We start from the raw sequence: 26,327 nt of genomic DNA on the forward strand, positions 1-26,327 counted from the left end.
CAAAAGGATTTGTGAATGATGAGGAGGGAATGATATGAGCAAATTGCCTCTCCTTGGTTCTTAGTATCTCAATGAACTGTTGAAAAACGTTTTTCAGAACCTCAGGTCAGGGCAATGCGAGAGGAATATATATGAGTATGCATTCAGTTTGCTTTCATATACTGCATGACTGTTACACAGGAGGAGGGGAAAGAGACAGAACAGCTCATTTGTCTGATAATTTCACTTATAGTCTTCAACAACTCCAGCTCACAGTTTGTCACAGCCACAATATTTTCTGGCTTATGCTCTGCCATCATCAATATAATACATATAACACTCTTCATATTACCAACACATCGTCCCTACAGATACATATCCTTCTCTTTTATGGCTTCTTTCCATAATGCTGGCCTGGATTTTGACATCCGTCCAGTTGAGCCTAAAATCCTTCATGTCCTCCAGATCAGCTCAGCCTTTTTCCACAGACAAACTTTTTATTCGCTTCTATCTGCATGTCCATTAATTTTTGCTCGTTCCCTTCAGTAATGCTTTGAGAGTTGTACTGAGCAGCTTTTTAAGCCCAGGCAAAGAGCAGGAAGAGTCCTTGGCAACAGATAACAGTTGTGCCGTCAGCAAGGCCAACGTTGGGATCATTATTCCAACTATTTGAATCTGGCTTCTTGTTTACTGGCATGCCCAACAGAACTGCGGGCTTGTGATTGCAATGCATTATCCAGAGAGGGGAGTCAAAGCGAGGATTACTAACACTAGGCAGTGGCCCCATTATCACAGCCAGTCCAGAAGACACGGGAGAGTCACACTGGCATCCAGACACAAGCAGACGACACAGTGCAGATGGAGACAGAGAGAAAACAATCCCAGTTAAGTTGACAATTTTCAGGTGTTTGCTACTACTCTGTCCTAACAGATTACATGATGAATGAGTGGTCGCTATGGGAACTATTTTGGCAGCAGAAATTGAAGCAATTTGTGATGCACCCTGGTTTGACCACACTAACAGCAAACAAAGCCTCGGAAATCTGGAGCTTCCAAATTGCCAATCAGCCTGATTAGACATGACATTGTGTTTTCCCAGCTGAGCGTTTGCGGTCGTTATATGTATTTCGTCAGCTCTTTCTCCATTCACTGAGCCTCAGTCGCTCTGCAGATATGTTGTCTGTCTGCTCCCATTTCTCATCAGTCCATCTTTAATCTCCTCTGACTGTCGCTGCCTCTTAATACAGTCTCATAAAACTGTCTTTGATCAGCTCCTGGAGGAGCTAAGAGAATTAGAAAGAGGGAAACTGATAAGAAAAGAGACAGATAGGACTACAAACAACCATGAGCACCTCTTGTGTATGTGTGTGTGTGTGTGTGGGAAATGGAGTGAGTTGGAGCGAGAACAAATATCTCATTTCAGTGTAATGTGCTAAATGTTTGTAGCTCACTTTCTAGCCATTTTTTAATCATTGTTTACTGCTCTGATTTTAATGGCTTGTTGGCCACAGCATAAAACATGACTATCCATGATGCTCAGCTCAGCCCTTATCTCGCTCTTTCAGAGGGGTGAGCACTTGCGGTGTTGAGTCTGAGCACATAAATACGATTATCATCAGAAACCTACAGCTACATGCCACACTGATTTCAGGAATACACAGTAAATTAAATAGCAATCAATGTTACCTACTGCCTGCTGAGATACAGGGGAGGGAAATGTGCATATCCACACCAAGGGTATTGTTCATTTAATGAGAAGATGAAGCTAGTCATATCAACAAAGCCATTAAATGCCTGTGCAACCAGGATAGAAAAGGAGGAGATAAGAGGAAGAAGCACTGAGGAATTATTGGCCAAACAAAGGGTCATTAAGAAAGGGAGACTGCTGGCAGGCAGGATGACGGTGAGCACAGTTAATAGTTACTACCCTGCACCTTTAATTTACAAAGTCAGGGCCAAAGCAAACAACACACTCACAGCTAAATAAAGTGGTGAATCAATGGACTGCAGTACATGTGTGAACAGTGCTGAACAAGCTGTTTTCAAAGGGAGACACACACATACCAGTATATCACATACGTAGAAGGAAGACTGCATTTGTGTGTGTGTGTGTGTGTTTTGATCCTGTCTTGTTGCAGCAAAGCCAAGAGTGTCTCCAATGATCAGCATAAAGCAGGAGAAGTAAACTTCAGAAGGTGCGAGCAGACATGGGTTGCTTGCGATCGTAGCAGGAGCCCTCAGGCTAAATGCCAGCATGCAAAAGTGACAACAGCACCAGAGAGTCCCAAAGGATGAAGGCAGGCGGGTATGCAAAGATATATAGATACGGGGCCTACAGAGAGCACTTGAGAGAGACTTCCTGCAGAGAGGATGAGTCAAAGATAAGGCGGTCGTGTAATAATGAGAAGAGAAGTCTAGAAAAATACAGAGAAAAGATAGAATAGAAAATAATGAGTGGAGGTCATTTTGATAGTTTTTGGATAAACTTTTACTTTACACACTTTTTTGGAGGGGTTATAAATCAGCCCATGGTCAGTCTTTGCTCAAAAAGCCTTGGTAGCTAAAAGTTACAGAAGGAAGGATGAGTTCAGGGAGTTAATCATCTCTAGGTGTTAATGTCACAGCCTACAGACAGACGTGACGAACTCTTCATGTATTTGGCTGCTCCGGTTCCTCCCTGACGTCCTGTCGCTTCTGGCTCGCCTCCATGTGGGATGGTGTATGTGCATGTGTGCAAGAGCAAGAATGGTGCCATGATTAGTCCCTTTAAATGAGAGGACTCATAGCTTTGTCACTTTGCAGGCACATTAGGTTTAGTTTAGCCTCTTTTTTCTTTAATCTGATGATTAAAAGAAAAACGCTCCAATGAGTTTTGGTGCTAAAACAAAAGACCGCAGGTATAATAATCAAACTTTTTTTTGTAAAAGTCCTGTGTTTGTTTCTTACTAACAAATGAAACAAATAAACTAATGCCACTAATTGGTTGCATTAGTTTCACCAAATGGGCATATGGGGTGGAAGAGGAATATAAAATGACTGTAGCATGACAGCTATCAAAACAAGCAGCCAATCAGAGGCTATTGTCAGCAACCAGAAGAGAAGCAAAGGCAGGCGCTTCTCAAATCCTCCAATGGACACTTATCTTTGTAATTATATCACTTTTAAGCACCTTATCTTTTTAAATGTTCTATAAACCTAAAAGTTGATCAATGTAACTTTCATCTTGTTGTACACTGTACATAGCCGTGGATTGTAATGACGCCACCATCTACCTTTTTATAACCCACAAGTAGATAAATCCACTCAGATCTACTTACTTACAGTGTTTTTGTTTTTTATAGCCAGAGAATAGCACTAAATGCAATGCAATTGTGCTTTATGGTGATTTGTTTTATATCTTACATTTAGTTTGATTCCACCAGATTCCACAGAAATAGAAATAAACCAACATTTGGATGTATGCATAGTTGTTCTATTGATCAAGAGCAAGCAAATAAAAGCAAGTTGACACAACAGCCTGTGAGGACACTTGTTACACTACATGGAAAATTGGTTTTGCCACAACAAAGATACATAGGGCAGCTTAAATTACAGAGCTGGCAAAAGGAAAACCAAATGGGAAACCAATTGACTCAAAATGAATATTAAAACATGGTTCCACCAGCACGTTTTATTTTTGGTGTGGTAATAAACAAAAGTAATGAAGCATGTTAAATGTGAAATAGACAACCAGGTAAGAGAGAGAATGTGAATATCTTTGCACTGAACCTCAGTGATCATGGCAGTGACAATGCAGATTCTAAATCTCAGCAGCTATGTAATTTTCTCATTTATAGGGAACAAATGTGAGATTTTGACAGAAATGTACGTGCACTTATCAAATGAAGCGTCAGTGCTTTAATTCAGATTTTCCTCCTATGAAGGGTTAGTCATGCTGAGCCAATTATACATTTTAATTCAGCACAAAGGCGTGCACATTTTCTGTAATAGGAATAGATAATGTTTAAATAACATTAATAAACATGGCAAAAGATGACTGATAATAGAGGAAGTAGGTAAGGTAAAGAAAAACTGGACTAAGATCTCGTCTGGTGTGTGTGTGTGTGTGTGTGTGTGTGTGTGTGTGTGTGTGTGTGTGTGTGTGCATATTCACACACATTCTCCCACTTAAGATTAAGGAATGCCATATGGTGCAAAAACATTTAATTATCTCTGACGCTGAAGGGTGAGCCAAGAGGTCAAAACTGTGAGTAAGAAAATCATGCTGTTAGTCAAGCTTGTGGTCTTTCATCGCGACCTCCCTTGGAAGTGACTAAAGGTCAAACTGACAAAAACTCCTTGTCCAACACATGGTTAGTTAAGTGCCTTGGGGATCTTTTTTACAACAGATGGAAAGAAACTATTAACGTTTTATGTATATGGAATAGAAAGGGTAAAACAAAACCTAGAGTGACCTAAAAATAAAACATAAATTCTGAATACCTGCCAGTTGTTATTTTCTGATGCTGCCACCTTCAAGCCAAAATTATTCTGCCCTAAATATTACACATAATTAAACATAAATAAAAAACCTATTGGACAATTACAAACCAGAAAGTCAAGCAGCTTCTTCTGCACTTCCAGATGAGTTCATGACTCGCGGCAACTCTGGTCTCCCACTACGTTGGTTCAAAATATCTAAACAAATACAAAATAGAATCTTACCAATAACTGTCCCCAAAATAGACTTTAATAACTTTAATCACCTGAAATAAAAAGAATTGGTTGGGTAAGAGGAAACTACCAATCTAATATGTCCCCCCCATATTTAAAGATCCAGACAAAATCCCAACACTCCATAAATCTTCCATAAAGGCACTGCAGCAATCGCATACTTGATGCCAAGAAATTTATTTTACATCCATCTGTGCTGCAACATCTGTCAAAATACATGACCTCTCTGACTTCTAAAGATGGCAGATTGTTGGAGCATGAACAGCTGGAGATTTGTAAGCCAAAATACTCAGCTGTTAAAAGTTTTGAAGGAAAATGCCTGAATATACCTTAGACAAGGGAAAGCAACCTCTGCAGACAGATATAAGAGGACTTAACACACACTGAGTTATAGTTGCTCAAGTGATTACAGAATTCAAAATCTTGCAAACCCAATAAACAATTCATCACTTGGTCATCTGAATATCAAACCAACCTTTTTTATATCAAATATTGTGTAGACCCCAGGAAGTGGACAATGCATTAGTGGAACGATGACATTTTCTGCCTGTTGATCTGTGATATCTGAAGTTTGGACAGTCTGAGTAACTGAACAGACACTTTTTTTCTTCTTTCTCAAGCTCTTGCAGGTATCAGTAAACTGGAGAAAACTTAGACTTAGAGGTATTGTTTTATAATATATATTCTGGAAATAACATGGCCTGAAAGAAAACCACATGCATTGCAAAGCATGTACACAGACTTTAGCGTCACATCTACAGTCCACTAAGCCAGGTGTTGGGGTGTAATGATTGCCTGTGGGGTTGGATGAGAGTGTTTTATGTTTTACCTATGCATGTGTGTGAAAACATGAGTTGATCTGTTCAACCTTGGATGAGTTACATGTTTTTGTCTTTGAAGGTTTATTTTTAACCTTGTTTTAGTTTTGCTTTTTTTCTGTAAAGCACTTTGTGCTGCTTTTGTATGAAAAGTGCTGTAGAAATACATTTTGATTGATTGATGAATTGATCAGAGACTGTTTTTACTGGCTGTAGTCCCTGTGTATGTTTTCTACAATTCATGCATCTCTATTTTATTTGGACTTTTTGCTCTCCACAGTGATGATTAAAGTTGAAAACAAACAGAGTGGAACAGGTTAACTTAGTTTGGACTGTGACAGCTACCGACTTAGTCTCAAACTGAATGTCCTCATGTCGGCTTCATGTCCTTAAATGCATCTCTGCTCTTTTCCTTTGAAGCTGTCTTCAAAGACCGCTTGATTATTTGCTTACATGGTGTCCTTTTAAAATTGCTTTGCTGCAACAGTTTCACAAAGCATACTCTTTCAGGGATTCTCACCGAACGTGTCAGAGAATGTGCCGCTGTGTGTACAATGGTTATGTATCGCTGATGAATATTCAGCTTGCAAGCAGCAGTCAATAGCCTTCTCCTCCAGATATTTATCCCTTAAGCCACTGTGGAATGTTTTTTTTTCTCTGACATTCAAACTGGAGCAGCCTGTTTATCTTCTCCATTCCTAGGTTACATCCACAATAATATGATTTGCAGATATGTTCAATAATTAATTTTCTGGAAAGTGAATCCGTTCCATCCTTGCATCCTCCCAGAGGCCCTCCTCCTCTGTGCCTTTCATCCTTCCATCATTCCTCTCTGACAGCCCTCGCTCTGCCTCTCTCAGGCCGAACGGTGAGACCCTAAGGAGTGTTCACAAAGCAAAAAGCGAAGGAGATTTTAATCTCCTCCTGATCTGTTTGTGTTTTAGCTCCAGTGTTCGCCATGTCTGGGCTTCCTCAGTCGCACCCTGAAGGTAAAAGAGAAGGAACACCTTTTTAATTAGTTCATCAAAGCCCAAAAGTGGAGCTCATTTTTTCTAATAACATCTGAATTTGTCCTTTGGGAACAGTTGCTGAAGCTCTTGTTTATTTAATTTCAGACTATTTGCTATCAGTAAGAGTTGCAGGGAAGTGCAAACAATGGAGGGAAAGATAGAGGAGTGGTTAAAAGGCCACATACACCCATATACACAGGTTACTAACACACCCTGTTGACCCATGTCCAGCTCAGCAGCAATTAATCTGAGGGCACTGTCTGCTCTCTGACAGGGCTTGTTGGCAATTTGGCCTCTGCTGCTTGACTCAGACTATTGTTATTATCCAATCACTGTGCTTCATCCTGGCACATGTCCAGTATTAGAGGACACAGGAAGAGCGTTTTATCTTCCATCCTCTAATACCCTCTAATATTTTCTAGCCAATTTTCCTCTTTCATAAGGAGCATAAGGGGAGTAAAAGGGAAGGGAGAGGGGAGAGAGGGTGTAATTCAATGCTTATGCTTATTGTACATAAATATCTAAAGAACTAAATAAATACAGCCACAAGTATAATATGCTTTTTTTTTCCAAGGACTTTATTTGAAAAAGTTGCGCCAGATGCCAGTTCTCTGCTGAGTGTAACCTCAACTAGGAATATTTTTAAACCATCTCTGTTTGCAAATTATATTGAAAAAAAAAAACAACACAAAGGTCCCAATGCACTTAACAGCTGTTAAAAAAAATTAAAAAAAAAAAAAAGCAAACCCATTACCTTGTAGAAAACCTTTATCTAGTGAAAATCTCGAGTTATCAAAATTTATAAATGAATCGCTGATGTAATTCTTTACATCTCTGCCAGTGTTTTTAGTCTTCACTATAACTATAATTTTCACTATAACTTTGCTATTGAACATGAGCTACAACTCAAGGAGTATGTTGACCACCCCCAACTGTATCTAAAAAGAGATCACACCAGATTGGCTGAGTTGATTTTGGGCGTGAGGCAACAGCAGTGGCCAAAGCAAGCAGCATTTGTGGTGACCAAGTCAACAGATTCTGAAAGTCTCAGTGACATGAGAGGACAGTTACCTTTGTATGCAACTACAAAACAAAAATAGATGCTATGAAATGGTACGTTTGAGTATGCAAATCAACACAATACAAATAAAGCTGTTACAACACTAAATAATGTTGAAATGATAATCATAACCAAGTAAATACTATAGCCTGAAGTCCAGTAGAGCAAATTTGTGTTCATTTGTAAATAATCTGCTGGGGCCTTGTGCCCTCGCTCACCTCCGCTACAGCTCTGCCAACTCTTCCATCTGTCTCACCTCTACAGACTGGCAGCTCTGCTCTCCGGGGGTCATCAGTCATCCTTACATATGTCCAAGGACAAAGTATTATTAGCGTGTGAAGAAAACTGTTGCCCTTCTTCACGAAAAAAAGAAAAACTTGCATTAAAAACAACACAAATTCTTACGTCCTGTGTCATCTGTTCGGCACACTGGCCGCATCTTCATAATGATGTGTCGTCGTGAAGTAAAAGCAACACAAGCACAGACAAAATTATCCACTTCAATTAATGTAGTGATGTCCATACATCTCCCAGTTACTTAATACTCATCTGTCTTAATGGACTTTTGCAACTCTGGAAACATGTCCCAAGTTTTTCTCTCCCTTTTTGTGATCGCTATACTCTGAAGTCCAGCAGGTTCTGATTATGTTTCAGTACTACAATTTCTTATAAAACATATTCGTACATTGTATATTCAGAAAGTAGTTGTTGTAGTGCCTTCATAACTTATATTACAAGTTCTGGACAATGAGCCAGAGAAGGCAATTTGCTTCGTTGTATGGAGCCTGTATTATTTTAGTGAAATTAGTTTTACTGCTTAAAACACAATGAATGAATTTGCTCTTCATTATAGCACAATCATACCACTTAGTGTTTGCAAGTCGAACAAAACAAGTCAGGCTTGCCTGCAAAGTCTTTTTCTGACTAAGCTTTTAATGATCCTTAAAATGAACTAATCAAAGAGCGACCAGTAACAAAGGAAAAGAGACATCGGCCTCTGTCCCTAAAATCACTAAAGCCAACTTGACAAGTGAGCATGAGTTAAGCAGTTGCAATTTGGTGGAACATATGTTCATTGTAGTTCCTTATCTCAGGACATTACATGTGGGGTTGATGCTCATATTATGGACATCTATTCACAATCACATTTTTCTTCTTTATTGTAATTTCCATAAATCAATATTTCAAGCTTTTTGAGTGAGTTGTCACTTTTTGAGTTGTCAATTTATATCCAATACGACAATGTGTGTTATATTTGTTATGCATATCAACAGATTCACTTGCTTATGAAGTGAAAATAAAACCAAATTTAAGATGAGAAAGATAAGAGAGGACTGACAGCAGCAGAAGGACTCATACTGAGGAAAGTGAAAGAGTGGTAGCAAGCTTGTGCTGCAGTGCTCCTGCATTACAATTGATTGGCTGCTTTAACCACCAGTGCTGCTCACTCAAGCTGTAAATAGATGGATAAAGCTCTCCTTTAACCGGCAAGCTCATGCACTTCTCCTGCCTCCTTCATGCCCTCTTCATCTTAACATTTTGGTCTCTCCATTTTCTCCTTCACTTTCTGTTTCTTCATTTAGCTCTGCTTTCTCCTCCTTCCTAATTAATCTGCTTCCTCTTTTCTTTAACTTCTCTATAGTTATTTCCTTCATTACTGTACTTATCTCTTTTGCTTTCCTTCCTCCTTTCCTCTTCACACACACACACGCACACACACACGTGTGTGTATATATATATACATATATATATATATATATATATATATATATATATATATATATATATATATATATATATATATATATATATTTGACTGATTTGATAGGTATAAATATAGATAGATAGATAGATAGATAGATAGATAGATAGATAGATAGATAGATAGATAGATAGATAGACAGATTTTTTTTAGGAATAGGAATAGGAATGATCTGTCTTTATCTCTGAAAAAACTTACTGAATAGTAAAGACGGTGAAGTTGAGATAGTTTTAAGGGAAGAGAATCATAGTTCGCTGTACACGTTTGTCATTACAAAGCAACACAAATTGTTTTATATATGTATATATATATATATATATATATATATATATATATATATATATATAAATATATATATATATATATATATATATATATATATATATATATATATATATATATATATATATATATATATATATATATATATATATATATATATATCTCAGTCAAAAGTTTTGACAAACTTTCCCACTGGATTCAATGGAAAGTGTGTCCAAACTTTTGACTGGTAGTGTGTATGCTTTCCTGTTTAAGTGGTTATCTGCATAAAACTGAGACATGCAGTGAAGTGTCTGCACTTGCTAATTTGTACGTGTGTCTGATTTTCAATTTGTCTGAGAGCGGAGGTCACGCCGTAATCCTGAGATGTCCTCCAGTCCTCCGTTAAACAGATACAATCTTTGTGTTTTTTCTTCATCGGTCTACTCTCACTTTCCCCTTATTCCATTTATCTTTCATTTCCTCACACCAGTAATGCCATTCCTCAGCTAAGTGAAATAAGATGGCTTTCCTCCTGTGCTGATTGATGGAGGCGAGGACAGGTCCAAGTCAGCAGGCAATAAAAGCACATTGCACAACATATACTCTCGTTGCTTTTGAGGACCATAGAAGTGGAGGCTTCTGAATGTGCGTTTGTGTGTGAGAACAATTTGTGTCGCTTTGTGATGACAAACGTGTACAGCGAACTATGAATCTCTTAACTATGGTGAAGCTATCTGAACTTCACCATCTTTACTGTTTTTTCAGAGATAAAGACAGTTCATTCCTTTTCTTTAACAGCCCCAGATACGGGATATATGCAGTTTATAAGTCTTCTGGAAGATTAGTGCTGAGATTGCACCATAAGACCATAGAAGAAGAAAAAAGAAAATGGCCTCAGATCTGAATCTCCCCACCGTTTGAAACTGATAAACTGGTTTGTAAACAGCAGAGCAGTTTGTGATCAGTTTGTTGACATCAGACACCAGCTGTGGCTCAAACACAACCCATTAGGCTTCTAATGGACACGAGACCCCCTTGTTTTTTTATGTTAGCTGCCATATGGTAATGACTCGTACATATCATAGGTCTTTGATCCATAAAGGCTGTTCTTAGTCTCAATTAACTCTGCATATCAGATCATTGGAGTCCATTCAGCATGTGGTTTCTGTACTGTACACTCAAATTCTACTTTGATCTAATTTTAGAAGTATTGTCTATTTAGCTGCTTGGAATTATTGAAAAGACTTTCATCTGTTTTGATTCCACAGCGTGAGACCACCGTCCACAGTCCACTGCCTGGTGTTGGCATGTCTCTCACTTGTCTATTTGTTACTTTCTGTGTTTCACCTGATCTTTTTTACTATGCTTTCATCAAATAATATTGAATTTGTGCTGTTAGTCTGGTTTGAAATGATGCAAAATTCAGAGTCAATGAGCAGCTTTTATCTTTTGTCATTTTGGACAACAGCCAGCTGTGCCTGCCTGAAAAGGCAATAATGTCACACCGGAGATTGATTTTCTGGAAGATGGGACCATCGTCATCGGAGAACAGTCCTCATTAAGCAGCTCACAACATAGAAATCGTTTACTTCATACCTTTTACCAATTTTCTTCTCCATCTCTTTCTGCTACTCATTATTTTTTCTGCCTGTTAGTAGAAGGCGAGAGTCTGCCGATTGTAAAACCAAGAGAACAGCTTGATGTTTCACTGCATCAGCTATCAACTTCAGCACTGCATAATGCTGAGTCTCCTGCTCTGCGTGTTTCTCCTAACTTACTTTTTGGAGTTGAAGACAAAGTTTGTCTGTGTTTTGCTGTTTTGCTTCAGGACCAGACGCGACCAAGGACCCATGCCTGACGGTTCGCTGCCCTCCTCACAAGGTCTGCATCAGCCATGATTACCAGACTGCCATTTGCACCAATCACAAGCAACCAGCACACAGGTAAGAGCAAATGATGTGATGCCTTTTGTTTGCAAAACCCTAAATTTTACCAAATATCAAGTACCCTCTTGGTCCTCCATTTAGATTAAGTTTGCACACTATATGTTATGTTATTTCTAAAAGGTTAAAAAACATTAAACAATTAAACTCTCCATTTAAATTTAAATGTAATGAGGCAAAATATTGAAGTAAAAACTGAAAATTGTGCTGTTTAAAAAATGTTATAATTGCTATATTTATGATTAGATTTAGAAGCATGTTTTATAGCTGGGATATGGTCACATTTGCCACTGTGTAGCATTACATAACACGAGCAGCCACCTTGGTGCCGTAAGGCTGTTAGCCACATTTGAAGATGCCATATGTTTTATTTGCACATTTTACTTCATTTTAATGCCAAATCCAGTTATCACAGCATCATATTGTTAAACTACTGACTCTTTCAGCATGTTTTAGCTGACCTCTAAAATTAGCACTTCAAAATCATGTCAACAAGCAACTCACATAAACTCTTAGGTGATAACAGAGTGTTGAATCGGATTTTATGCTTAAGAGCCCTACAATTCCCACATAAAGGAAAAATTCTAGAATGGGTGCTTTTAGTTTTTTCCTTCAGAAAATATTTATTTCTTCAAGTTAAATTGAATACTTTCCATTTTAAAAAAATTGTTTGCAATTCTGGGTTAGAAGACCAAATACCATTTAATGCTGGTTACACAAATTTTAGCCAGAAAATGGATGACAAAAGTAACATTTCTGTATGTTAAAACCGTCCCAGAGCATACAGTGTGGAAGTGACAGAAGTGCACAGGCATATTCTCTTTGCCAATTAATCTTAATCACAATATCTGTCTGCTCCACCACCATCCAATTTGTTTGTGTTTTCAGTCATTGCTGATTCTAAAAGGTTTTTCAATTTTTCAGTTCAAGAAGCATTTCCCCAAAAAGACATCTGAACACTTTTTTGTCAATATTTTCTCTCACTTGACTTGCTTGGGTTTAATTGATTTCTTCAAGTTATTTATTTCTAAGTATCTTGGTGTTAATCCTTTTGTTGTTGTCGCATTAATTACGTATCATATTTCTTTTACTGATATTTGCAGAGGCAGGTACAATCTAGCTGGCTCATACTCTGCTGCAACATGTTCTGTTTAGATATGTTTTACTGCTTGAAGGTGTCTAGTACACAGTACTGCATTCAAGTTTAGCATTTACATTTTACCTAAATCCAGAAGCAAATTAATTTTGTACAGTGCTAAACAGCTGTCAACACAGAAATCCTACAAAGAAGTTTTTCTTTTTGAAATAGAACTGCAGTGCTGCATTGTATGATAATGTTAAGCTGCAGGGTAGACTATTTACATTAGCAGCAAGGTTTAATTTTGAAAACCTTCATGGAGGTCCACAGTGTTAATTTGTGTGTATCGCTGTCCTGCTGTGGGGGAGTATAAGTACTGCCAAATCAGAAACTTTACGCACAAGAGCTCCATGGAAACTCACTGCAAGGTGCTCCAGTGCAGGTATATGAAAGAAAGGATGATTTCTTTCATTTGAGGTGCACACATGTATTGATCACCTACCATCGCTGTTTCTGCTCAGATGTTCCTCAAAAGGAGTATTTGCCATGCATGCAGTGGTTTGTTTTTGCAAATCCCACCAGCCAAATTCATGCTGAGTTTTTTACAACATGAAAAGCTGAAGATACAAAAAAAAAAAAAATACAGATGAAGGCACCCCAAATATTACACCAAGGCTTATGATTTCATGACCAAGACACAGAAAAACAACCACAGACAATTAAGAAGCAAGTCCTTGTTATTTGTGTCTCCAACTGTTGTTGACATAGGCTACATGATCATGCAAAGTCAATAAATAGGCAGCGCTGTTGGCAGTGCTGGGTTGTTTCTGTGGAAACACAGGCAGTAAAAGAAGTGTGCCACATGACACAGACTGTCTATGGATATTTGTTTTGTTGAAAGTCTTGCTACAACATGTAGCCCAACATTTTATCCAGGTTACAAACACACTGCCATATTGAAGAAATGATCAGTCACATACTGCATACCAGTATAGCTACAGGTCAGTGGTAACTACTGGGACAGAAAGATGCTGCTAGCACTCTGAATTTAATTTTTGTATGTATTCTTGAAACTATTAACCATGCTTGTTTAATATTCTTATCTTTACTCATTATTTATGTCTATGAGTTCTGGATCCTAACCAATGACATAATCTCTATGTGGCTGTATAGTCATTGGTGAAGCAAATAAGAGTAACAAAAATGTAATGAGTCAACAAAGTTATTGGTGTTCTGTTACTTATGTTTATTTTGATATCAAAATTAGCATGCAGCCATGATTTTGAATTAATATTCATCCTTTTTTTTACATGGATATCAGCCTAAATAGTCTTAATGTCTACATGTATATCAGACTGAATAAAATAGCATGTGATACTAAAAAAACCACTAAACCATGATATAGTAACCATAAGCTGCCCTGATTTCTAAAGCTTTGCATCAACATCAACCATAGAAAACCTCATAGTGGTCAACCTCTAGATAAATAACAACAATTTAGCCTCATTGGTATTTTTCTACTATTGTTTTTTGTATGTTTTAATGTTTTACAGACTAGACTACTATCTGACGTTTGAGTGCATTTGATCAGGTGATGGATTCACTCAGGATTTAGCCAACATTTACTTATATTGAATTTGCATATATTTACATAATGTTTTGTATGTGGAACAGTGACTGAAACATCCATCCTTTTATTGTCATCACATTCCTTGCTCTGTGAAGAGTCTGTTTGGCCCCAATTCTGTCTCTGCTTGATGGATCAGGAGGCAGCAGGGTGTTCAGTGAGAGCACTTAGATAGAAATTGCTGCAAGATTTGGATCAAACATAATTACAGTGGTTATTGAAGAGGCCTCCTTAGACCAATCACGATCTGCTTCATCTGACCCTGATAACCAGGAACACGTTTTATTCAGCAGCATACTGATTCTCCTTGTTTGGATACTTTTAGTGCCCGTAAAGTTATTACAGCAATTTTCCCTGCACAGATAAATGTATTGTGCACGAAGCTGCATATGCTATAAAGATTTTGGCCTCCGGCATATGTAATATTTTTGTCTTCCATTTTTCGTGTACATGCAGGTGACACTGCCTTTGCTGTAATGAGAAGGATACAGATTCACAACCTTCTAAAACATTTATTTTGGTCTCTGCCAGTGTGAAAGCCAGGAAAGGAAGTGTTGGCCACAAGCACAGGCTTGAAGCAGGAGCTCATGGGAAATGTAGGCTTTGCTCAGCACTTCAGGCAACACCTGTATGCGCCTCTGATGGACACACCTACTCCTCCAAGGTGAGTTATCTAATTCCCATTTCACTGTTCTCATTTAACGGTATTACCTTGATATTATTTCTATTGCTTACCATTTAACAACATAAATTTGAGGACAACCAAGGAGCAGCTGGTATAATGTAGGATGTAAATAATATTTTTTTTCTATCTTGAAAAATATTCAAATTGCTTTCATTTTACTTTTTTCTCTGATGCTCCACTTCCTCCTAATTCCTCTCTTTCTTCTTGTCTCATGCTAGTGGTTTCTTGTGTTGACTTTAGCAGAACTTCTCCTGTAGTCTGTTGAGCAAATGACTAAGAACAGAGAAATTCCTCTGAGGTTTTATTTTTGCTAAAAAATTTCTTTCAAAAAGCTCTCAAGCCTTCCATCATCCCCTTTGAGTCTCATTTCTAGCCTCTTCTTGCTCATCTTCTCCCCTGAAGCAACATAAAATTGCTCACAAATTCACAATTCAAGGGAAAAAAGTCAAGGTTTAACCTTTGTGATTAGTCAAGAAGGCAATGAGCAAAGGGATATTAAAGGGAGGTGTGTGAGGGTAGATAGCAGATGGCACACATAAAGGGTATATTTAAAGGTGAAACTAAACTGTGGATGTAACACTCTGTAGATTATTATTGACATCTACTTTCATAACATTGTGTTGTCCTTGTATTCATCCGTTTGGCTGGCAGGGCTGAAATAATACAAATGGGCAGTACTGGGCCTATCCTGAGTCATATTTAGCTGAAATAAACTCATGCTGAGACTAAAATAAGATCATAGTGAGCTGCTGTCACATGTCGACAGCATTGCCTAAAATGTTTGAGAACATTTAAGAACGTCTAAAACTTGAGTAAAGCATTTGAACTCCTTTGGTCTTTTCTTTGGTGGGAAACTTGTTGAACTTGCAGACATTTGATATGTTGTTCAGTCCAGAATTTTCCATACATAATATTTGACCATTTAACCCGAGTACTTGTTGCATGATACTTTATTTGCTGGGTGGGGCTCAAGCAAGTTATGAGAAGTACAAGCTCAGATAGAATCAAGTTTGTTTGTTTTCTCCTGGCTACTAAAATGGCAAAAGTGACATGCTATGCTTATATTGTGGAAGCATGAAATCAGATTCAGTAAGCTCTGATGCTCCACCCAAATTAGTTGAACTACAACAGAAATGGATTTGGATTCATTTAGCGATAAGTCATAAATATGAGCGAAAAAGTTGAGAAATAAGTTTTGTTTCATCGTGAGCTACCAAACCTGACTTCTACTGTACATTCATAATGTTTCACCAAACAGAAATAACATAATAAGGGTTGCTGCTCTCACACACTGAGTGCCAGAATCCTACTTCTTTTTTTTGTTTGTTTGTTTTGTTTTGTTTTTTCCACATAGTACACAACAATTGCAACAATTCTTCATTTCTAGCAGCACACTGCCAGAGCTCCTGTGTCTGGCTGACTGGAGGAAAGCGAGTCAAAGTGTTGTGTTCCCTCAGGAGAGACTGCTCTCTCCCCAACAGCTGGGTTTGCCACGAAGCTCATAGAAGACTTACACTGTTCCAACCATGTATCTGGGAGGCACAGCAAGTATGAGAGGTCATGTTTTCTCTCTGTCTCTCTCTTGTTGGCAACCAATGCCACCGAATAAGAAGACTCCAACAGCCCCACCAGCAGCAATCTGCAAAATGTCCATATTTCCAGGTTTTGTCAGCCATTATACCAGGGAGACACATTGTGTCTGTGGCAACATGCCTCAAAAAAATGACTCTGAAACAAGCTTTTATATCGCGCAGTGACTGTGTACTGAGACAGAGGTGGCTGCCAGCTCTTGTATTGCCAGGTGTGTGATTAACTGTCATTCCTGTGCAGAAAGTTGATGACACCTGCGCAGGAAGCTCGTGATTCTGGTCCTCTGTGAGTGAGAGTTAGCAGCCCTGATCATTATTTTGTATTTTATTGCTGTTTGCTCATGTCAACATGAGCTACCATACTGAGTTTTGCAGACTCAAAGGAGACTTGGAGGAAAACTCGAGAAACTGACAGGTAAACAGAGCTTGTTAGCATATTCATGGAGCCCCAATCACTAGCAAGTTTTCACTATTAAATACAATTCAAGCCTTAATAATTTCATAGATGTTGAAGGAAACGTTATACTGTAAATTTCTACTGAACAAATCATTTGCATGAGATTGTAATTTAGTCACTATTCTCTGAAATTATTCACATCTTTGTGGCTGAAGGTCATTTTGTGCACTCTGCGTTGTTTCCTGCTGCTGATCAGCTGAGTTCATCAGATGTTAAAAGGTTTGTTAGATATAGCATCCTGCATTATGTAACCCACATTATATAAATGATCTAACTTAGTATTACAAATAAATGGATATAGTTCTTTAAACTAATTACAGAGTTTATGACGCTGATCATCATCTACTTCCTCTTCTGGTTAGATTGCATCTGTGTTGTTGTGTGTGCAGCAATCCTCACATTTGTTGGAAAACTTCCATTATGAAGAACGCTCATGTGACTTGCTTTTTTTTTGCCATTTTGAGGTGAAATGAAGAATTGTTACCATGCAGAAACACTGATCAATAATAATTTTGATGCTACAAGCTCCTGAACAATGAATGAAGTTCAGGTTTAGATGTCTACAATCATTTTCAGGGCCAGATTGGAACCCAAAGTGAGGCCAAGAGTCACACACGTACACAGGCCAAACCAAACTCCTGTACTGTATGCAAGGGCTCACACTCGCCTAAGTGTATGTGCACATCCATATGTACAAAGTATTCCCCTTAGCTCATTTTTCTAACAACATTCACATTATATGAATTTTTGAGATACCAGAAAATCCCACATAGGATTATAACTACTAGAAAACCAGTAGCTATTTCATTTTTATTAAGATCTCTCTCTCTGCATTCCCCTCTCCTATTGTTCTAAGTCAACCAGCCTTCCTCGTCGTGTCAGCCTCCACACAAATTGCTTGTGTTGATTAATCTTTAAAAAATCTCAAATAGGCTATTGACCAATCTGTGTTGGCTTGTTAGTAAAAACTGACAAGAACAAATCATTTATTCAGTGGATGGATGCCAGTTGCAGGCAGGCCAATCCGCCACACTGATGTAGAGCATCATGATATTTATTTCTTTGCTTGTTCATTACAAGCAGGCCAGTCAGGCCACTTGAGGCCCAGGCCATCAGGAATGGTCCTGCTGCTCTCCATGAGCCACTCCGGTCCTGCCCAACAGATGGAAAAAAAATCTGCAAGTCAGCTGCAACTACACCATCATACTGAAAATATATATGTCAGACTTTTATTGTTCTGAGATTGTTTGGATTCTGAAATCAAATAAATGATCTGTTTATCTGTGTGAATTAATTTATATATATATATATATATATATATGTTCATTCATATATCTGAATAGACAGATATTATTTTAAGTGAAAAATTAGTAACAATAAGAAGGTAATAAAAAAATGTAAAGAAGTATACTTATTTACCAGTTTATTTATTTCAAGTATACTTATTTATTTATTACCCTCACCTGTTCTCTAACCCAGCTTATCCAGTTCAAAGTCTCACCATTTCCTCACCAAACCATGGTTTTTTTAAAGGTCAACAAAGGTCAAAAGGTTCGTTTTTGTCATTCTTCATATTAACATTTCGTAAAAACGGAATTTGTTCCTCTAAAGGTTTTTGACAACGCTGGAACTAGATACAACCAATAAAAAGAAAGAAATTAATATCAATTTTGAAAAGTTACTTTAAGCCATAAATAAATAAATAAATCACAACATGGGATCAGTGCAAGGCCATCATTCTTCCTGGTTGGCTGTCTGCAAGTTGTCCTCTTTTTTAGAAGTCTGACTGTCATGAGGAGGAACCTGAACATCAGCTGGGATGTCTTAGCTTCGATACTGCTTAACCTTTTTCCAGATGGCAGAGGAGCAAACAGTTCAGCAGGGAGGCGGGTGGGACCCCAACCCCCCATAATCCGAGAGGCCATGCTCCTGTAGCGACTGATGTAAAAGTCCTCTATGGATGGGAAACGGGATCCAGTGGTTTTCCCAGCAGCTTTGACCACCCACTGTGGCAGCGTCTTGTCTAGTCCAGTGCAGCTACCTAACAACACTCTGATGGAGAAAAACAGGTTACGTTACATCCCACATCTGTAGAAAGAAGCAGTTGCTGAGGGTCCCAGTCAGACCAGTAGCTGTAAGCTTCTGCAGAAGGAAGAGGTGTTTCTGTGTCTATATGAGGAAGCTGGGGGTGTCTGCTCTTCCATAAATCCACAGCAATTTCCCTTGTTTTCACTATGTTCAAACTGAGATTATATGCTTCATACCAGCTCACCACATGCTGGACTTCCTCTCTGTATGCTGATTCATTGTTGTGGGAAATCAGTCTGACCACAACTGTATCATTAGTGTATTTCACAATATGACAGCCCAGTTGGGAAGCTAAGCTCAATATATAACAGGGGGCTAAGGACACACCCCTGGGGGGAAGCCAGGGTTATCAGTGGTGAAGACAAGCAACCATTGATCTTAACTATCTCTGTTCTGTTGGTAAGAAGTCCAGCACCCACATGTATTTGTTGGATTACACCAGTAAAACAGTCACTCAGAGCTGATCAGCTGCGGGATTGATCACTGTGTATACACTGAACTGTAGACACACAGTTCTTTGTTTCAGAAACACAATCAAAATAAAGAACTGAATGCATGATGTAAAACTGACACACAGTGAAATGAGAAATAAACAGTATTCTCAGACATAAAACTGTAAATCTGTAAGAATCCAGATGCATTTATTGTCTCAAATGTTGTTCAGATCTTCTTGCAGCATGATTTCCATGAGCAAAAGTAAAATACACAGTAAAGCAGAATTAAATAAAATACACCCATCACATTTATTATCAAATTACCAAGATGGTGAGAGCAAACAAATAAAATATTGAGTAAAACAGTCTACATTATAATGTAGTGGTTACACCCATCTTTTATATCCTATTCTCAAATCCAGACTCCCTCAGACTTTCTTTGTCCCTTTGTTTCTGTCACCCAACACCCCCCAGCCCAGAGGTATGACACAAACTGAGAATGATTTGGCTCCTTTAGCTTGAGGAAATTGAGACATAGGCCATCTTAACGACCTGTCTGACTGAGACTAAAAACAAGCTGAGGAGCCGTGATGAAGGAGCAACAAGAACAGGAACAAAAGGAGGAAGAGGACGGGGAAGTTGCTCTGATCTCCTTGGTAATTTAGTTGGGGGAGGTTTGGTTAGCTGCTGGAGTGATGGGTCCCTGTGGTCCAACTTAAACTCCACTCACCACACCAGTGAGCTGCTGGTCTCCAGCTTATTCATGTTTTATTATTACATTACATGCCCCCTACATCATAACCACACACAGTCTCACACACACTCAATATCCTATTAAGAGGACAGTGCTCTCATCTCCTGAGAGTCTTCGGCCCACTAAGTTAAATCCATTACTCCCCTCTTCTTAAATCATCTTTTCCCCTCTCCCCCTCTTCCTCCCCTCTCCTCTCCTCTCCTCTCCTATTTTTAGGCGACCAAGTCAGGTGTTAAAATACTGTTTCATCAAAACCACATTAACCCCTGGAGAAAGACAAACATAAAGATTCATGGGGCTTCTCTGTGTGCTGACAGTGACTAGAGGAGGTCATCTATTTCCTTGACTTTCTCTCTCTTTCTCCATCTCCCTCCCCAGACAGCTAATTCAATATGTTGTGAACAGAGGAGAGCAGCGCTTCTTTGTCAACAAATTTCATTAAGCAACATTAGCAGTGCTATCAAAGAGGTGGCGAGGAGGAAATGATGGATTTGAATTAGAATGTAGGAAATGAGAGCGCTTGCAGAAGGAGTTTAAGCCTTTGTAAGGCAGGGTATGCTCACGGATGTTTATGCGCAGTCATGGTCTCACGCTGACTAAACCAGTCGTCATCATCTTGCAAACTGAATTTACATAACTCATTTCAGTTTCCATTATTCCCCCTGGAAGGATCTTGTAATTGGATTATTTTCCCCCTTCAACTAGTCCAAACAATTTCTTACTCCTCACTTACCTGAAACAAGATTTATAATGTTAAATTTCATTCAGAAGTAGCCCACCTAATGTTTTTTTGCTGGGCGTTTTTGTTTGAAGTGGTGTGTCTGACCAATCCCATATCCTGAAACATCACCATTAGTCATTACAGCTCAGAAAGTTCAATTTCAGAGTTTTGTCACATCCTGTAAATGAGCAGTCACATGTTTGTTGGTTTTTCTTTTTCTTCTGTGTTATTTATTTAACAAACTAAAGAAAAAAGTATTTCACTTTTTGCAGATGCCGTTTAAGTGTACAGAATAATGAATGTGTGGGGAATTTCACTGAAAGGAAAAAAAATATTAAATGAGGTTATTTTTCAGCATAAAGAATCAATAGCAAGGATAGTGGCGAAATCACAAAAGCTTCAACAAGCTCAATAAATACTATTTCTCCTGATGGGGGCACACTCCTAAGTTTTGGCATTTCAAGTCATTGGATTGCTGAATTTAGTCAAATATTTCCCTTACATGGGTACACTGAGATTGCTCTTGGAAATGATTTTTACATTGAAAAGAGAAACACCAGGTTCTGGAGGCTCAACTAAAGTTTTCTTGATTTTCTTTTTTTTTTATCTGGGAGAAAAAGTTGTTTTTATGACAAGATCAAATCATTTACAAAATATTATTGTTATTTAGCTGTTATTTAGCTATTATAGTTGTATTATAGTTGTTGTGCTGTAAACAAGTGGAACAAACTACTAGTGGATTTGTGGATGCTTTTAAATCTATGTTAAACATTTCTTTTCTCATGCGGCTGAAGTCTGCATGGTTACTTTTACCTTATCTTACTTTTAATCATTTTAATTTAGCAATATTTTAATTGTATTTACTTATTCTTTTTGTTGCTGCTTTTAATGCATATTTGCACCACCTATAGTGCTTTGAATGTTTTATGTAAAGCCCTTTAAACTTTCCTGTACATGAAATGTGCTATACTAATAAACTTGCCTTGCCTATTATTTAAAGTACAGTCATTTCTATTAATATTAAATCCCAAGTCCAAAGCTTAAGCCTAAAACTACAAGTTATCAGGGATGTAAAGAAATTTCCTATAAGAAAACGCCCAATGGAACTTTGCCCAGATGTTCTCAGAGAAGTGCCCCCTTTTGTCAGCTAATTCAGCCTCCATCTTGCGTCCTGCCAGTACTGTGAGCTTTCTGCAAATGGTAAAAGTGAGTCCTATGTTGTCACGTTTCATTTATTGTCTCTGTCTCGTTTTTTTTCCTCTCTTCGTTCCATAAAGTCCCTTTACGTTTCTTTACTGAATCTGCCACTGTGCAAGTTTCAAAACAGCCGGTGTGTTGAAATCCACTTGCTAGCATGTGAAGCAGTGCTGCAAGGTCACGCAGCATCCTGGAAGCAAGTTATAGTGTAGTTTCTCAGCCCCGGGACACTGATAAATGTACATACAATAATAAAAGTCACTGTACCATCAAATGAGTCAGGAAGGCAAAGTTTTAAGGACAAAAAAGTTATGTAGCATGGTTTTAAATGGATTTTGAGCAGGAAACACTTTATAACGAAGGTGTTGAATACAATGTTGCAAAGCTTACACTTAAATCTATTAAAAAGATTATTACTTCAACAGACCACTTATAGTTATTACCCCACTCCAAACTCCCAATTTGTTTGTGGTTTTCAGAAGTCTAGTTGTTATAAACGTATGACTAATCTGTTTTTTTCCTCTATCACCCAAAATGCTTTACTGATCATTACTGAAATGCTTATTTACTACTGCTTAACAGATATTGTTTCTATTAGGATATACTAGGATGGTTTTTAGTTTGTGTTTTTCTTTTCTGTTACAGTGTAAGTTGGAGTTCCAGAGCTGCTTATCTGGAAAAACAATCTCCGTTAAATGTGATGGACTGTGCCCCTGCTTGCCTGGTCATGAGCTCAGCAAACCACCAACTAATGCAGAGAAAGCTGGTTAGTACTGCATCCTTTGTTGACATAGTCTTTTTCAGGTTTTTTTTTAATTGATATAGTAAAAGAAATTAATAAACAAAACTACATTTTCAGATTTGGGGGTAATATCATTTGTCTTTTTGACTGTGACACGCGTTGCAATAAAATGGACAAAACTACTGAGCAGGAAACAGAGACCAAATCCAGGTCAAAGCTAGCAAATGATCTGACAAATGATGAGCCGGTGCTGGTAACTAAGCACCCATCCCCGGGTCAAGTACCAGGTCAGGATCACCAATTCACTCTTTGCCAGTAGGCTCTGCAAGTATGGATTTATGCTTTGATAAATCGAGTCTTTCACATGTTTTCTCTCCATACTTTGGATCAAAGTATCTTCTAAAGGTAATACACTTATATTGCACTGCAGCCAAAGGCTCAGTAGTCTGAATTTAGTTCCCAAAGGGTTTGTTTTTTGATGATATCTTTAACCTCTTTATTACCATCGGATGGTGATGAAGTGTACTGGACCGCCAACGACCCGATGGGAAAGAAAATGTTAATAGATCTACCATGTTGGTTGGCAGGGGGAAATTGGGAATCACAGACAGCAGGATATCTTGGGAAGACTGTCTGCATTTAAGTCCTTTTCATATGGAGAAACGCACCACTGTTACACACATAAAACCTCTTCTACTGGTAATCCCTCAACTCTCAGGAAATTCTTTCCGTTTCCATTTCTATCCCGTCATTTCTTCCTTTACTCATGTTATTTCCTTCCAATGCCATCACCCCCACTCATCCTGTGACAGCTGCAGGGATCGTGATGGAGTGTGTGTGTGTGTGTCTTATTGTTTGTCATGAAAATAGGATTTTAGCAGATGGATGGGGGGATTCTGGTGGAGAAATGCAATCTAAAGGAAAGCAGCACATGAGAGGATGGATTGTTATTGTTACAGGATTTCTCTGTCTCAAACAAGGAAGTGGAAGGATAGTTTCACTGTGTGTCCATTGTGAATCTGTCTTTTTTATCTGTCTGCATTCTGTTCTAATCACTGGTTAGAAGATGTTTACAAGGATGCCAAGGTTCATCAGCAGTGCTTAATCCAAATGGAGAGTGTCTGCTAATTAATGGGAGCTCTCACTTCACCTTCCACTCTTTCACACTAGTTTAAGCCTGGATGCCATCTGAGAGTGGTGCTTTACCAAGTGGCTTGCTTTCCAAATCGCACACACACACACACACACACACACACACAAACACACACACAAATATGGACATAAAAGCACACTGATGCTTTTACTTAGTAAAAGCTATAATTACTTGGTTTGCTCAAAGCTTTGCTTTGGGAGCAAGCAGTTCTGATGAGTGTCTGTGTGAATAGTAGGAACATTTATTTTCAGCATCTTAAACAATGTTAAATATAGTTTTGTTTTATGTTCTTTTATTGTTTGTTTTGCTTAGGTTTTTTTCACAGTTTACTCCTAATTTAACTGTGGTACTTTTTCCCATTTCCCATTTTTGATACAGCTCTTTCTCTCTCTCCCTGTGGCTTCTGATTTTTTTCCTGAGCATCTCCTGTCAGGACACAGCTTGTCCTAAAAACATCCAACACAACAGGAAAAGTTTTTACATTCAACTGACAGAGATGAATCAAGTTAGTCAGGTGTTATTGCTGATAAAATATTAGATCAGCAAGGAAAAATGTTAAACAGATGGGGATGGCAGGGAATGAGTAAACGAAAACTGTGAATGTGTCATATGTCATATTGCGTTTGCCATGGTAACACTCAGAAGAGTGCAGTTGCTTGCTAAGTGTCGTTGCTAAGGGTTGTGTTGTTTCTTTTTCTTTGCCAGGACTCCCTTGAAAAAGAGATTAGTGATATCAAGACTTTCCTGGTAAAAAAAAAAAAAAAAAAAAAAAAATAGGCTAAATGAATGAATAAAAGTAAGTACAAAAGTTGTAAATGTTTCTGTCCCCACAGTACCTTCATCTGTAGTTCCACACCAGTAGAACTGTTCCACTTCTCGCTTGCTTTGTTCTTATTTACTTTTGCCAATGGTGGAAGGATAGTTTCACTGTGTGTCCATTGTGTCCATTCCACTAGTGCCAATGTGTACTAATTAAGAACTATAAGTGTGTAATAACAATAATTTAAATTGAATATTCTCAAAAAAAAAATACATATCGTTCATTAACTTTGTTTTTTTTTTTTACATTTTTGGCACTTTATGTAAATAGAAATTGTATAATATCACCATACATTATAATCTGTCTGAAAGCAGGAAGTTAGATTTGAAAAGCAAAATCAAGATGCAAAATATTTGTATGTGAACATTTGGCTTTGGAGTGGATAAATTATCTTGCCTTGTCGTGAAATAATAAACTGGACAGGCAGAACTAAGCTAATTAAAATGGCATTTGTATCCTTACAGCTGTGTTAAATGGCTTTATCAAGGCCAAAAAGCTCCCTGAGTCCTTTTTATTTCAGATAAATCTATTGCAATCATTTCATAAACTAATTTTCCTATGAAATGAACACATTAAGTCAGACTGTTACAGAATTTTTAATTGCAAGAACTATTGATATCAGTGGCATCGCATCAGACAGAAGAAAATATGAATTATGCATTCCAATTCATTATATCCAGCTAAATTATACACTGCTGTCGAGTCGGCCAAAACAAATTTTAGCTGTACGTTAGTTAGTGAGGTCTAATTAAAACACCTGTTCTGATTAGAACTGAGTTCACATCACACCCTCAGTCACTCACGTGTCTTAATTTAATGCTCTCCCGTGAATTTCGATTGTTTCATATTCATTAGTCATTGTCCACTTGTTTCTGAGGACTGTGTACATTGTTGCATAACTTTTTCATAAAAATAAAATAAAAAGCACTGCAGGATTGTTTGTAAAAAATAGTCCACAAGCTCCTAGATTTTTTTTACTCTACTTTTTAAACCATTTTCATACCATGCTACAAAACACCCACTTGCATTTTTAGTGTTTAATTTCCTGCTTGTTATATAAACCTATAAAGGGTAGTATGAAATATTAATTTACGGCTAACTATAAAAGGTCTGTTTTTGTTTGTTTGTTTTTTTGTTACAATTTATTAACGGACCAGAACATGATCTATGGGGACATTTCTTTGAATGTTGTTGACTCCAGGAATTGTGGGTTTTATATCTAACAAATGATCCAATGTATCCTAAAGGAGATAATAAATGAAACCTTTAAGCACCTTTCTTTAGAATTTTGAGTAGTTGGTCACTTCACCAACACCAGTCCTCGAGGGCCAGTATCCTGCTGGTATTGGAGATGTTCCCATAACAACAGATTCAGTTGATTCAGTTGAATGTGTTAAGAACAGACCAGTGCAGAACTTGACAAGCTGTTGAAT

The 26,327-nt window shown here is 38.0% G+C and overlaps 1 protein-coding gene across 1 annotated transcript in view; it reads left to right on the forward strand.

Annotated features, from left to right (window-relative positions):
- spock1 (SPARC (osteonectin), cwcv and kazal like domains proteoglycan 1) overlaps nucleotides 1–26,327 on the forward strand; it is a gene marked incomplete at both ends in the record, with an annotated part of 101,591 nt that overhangs the window by 61,345 nt on the left and 13,919 nt on the right. Inside the window, 3 exons of the mRNA XM_079249582.1 lie at nucleotides 11,435–11,549; nucleotides 14,786–14,918; nucleotides 22,825–22,945. Of these exons, the coding sequence (XP_079105708.1) occupies nucleotides 11,435–11,549; nucleotides 14,786–14,918; nucleotides 22,825–22,945 (369 nt within the window). The remainder of the gene's footprint in view (nucleotides 1–11,434; nucleotides 11,550–14,785; nucleotides 14,919–22,824; nucleotides 22,946–26,327) is intronic.

Source organism: Telmatherina bonti (genome assembly GCF_933228915.1).
Source record: "Telmatherina bonti genome assembly, chromosome: 12".
NCBI classification, from domain to species: domain Eukaryota; kingdom Metazoa; phylum Chordata; class Actinopteri; order Atheriniformes; family Telmatherinidae; genus Telmatherina; species Telmatherina bonti.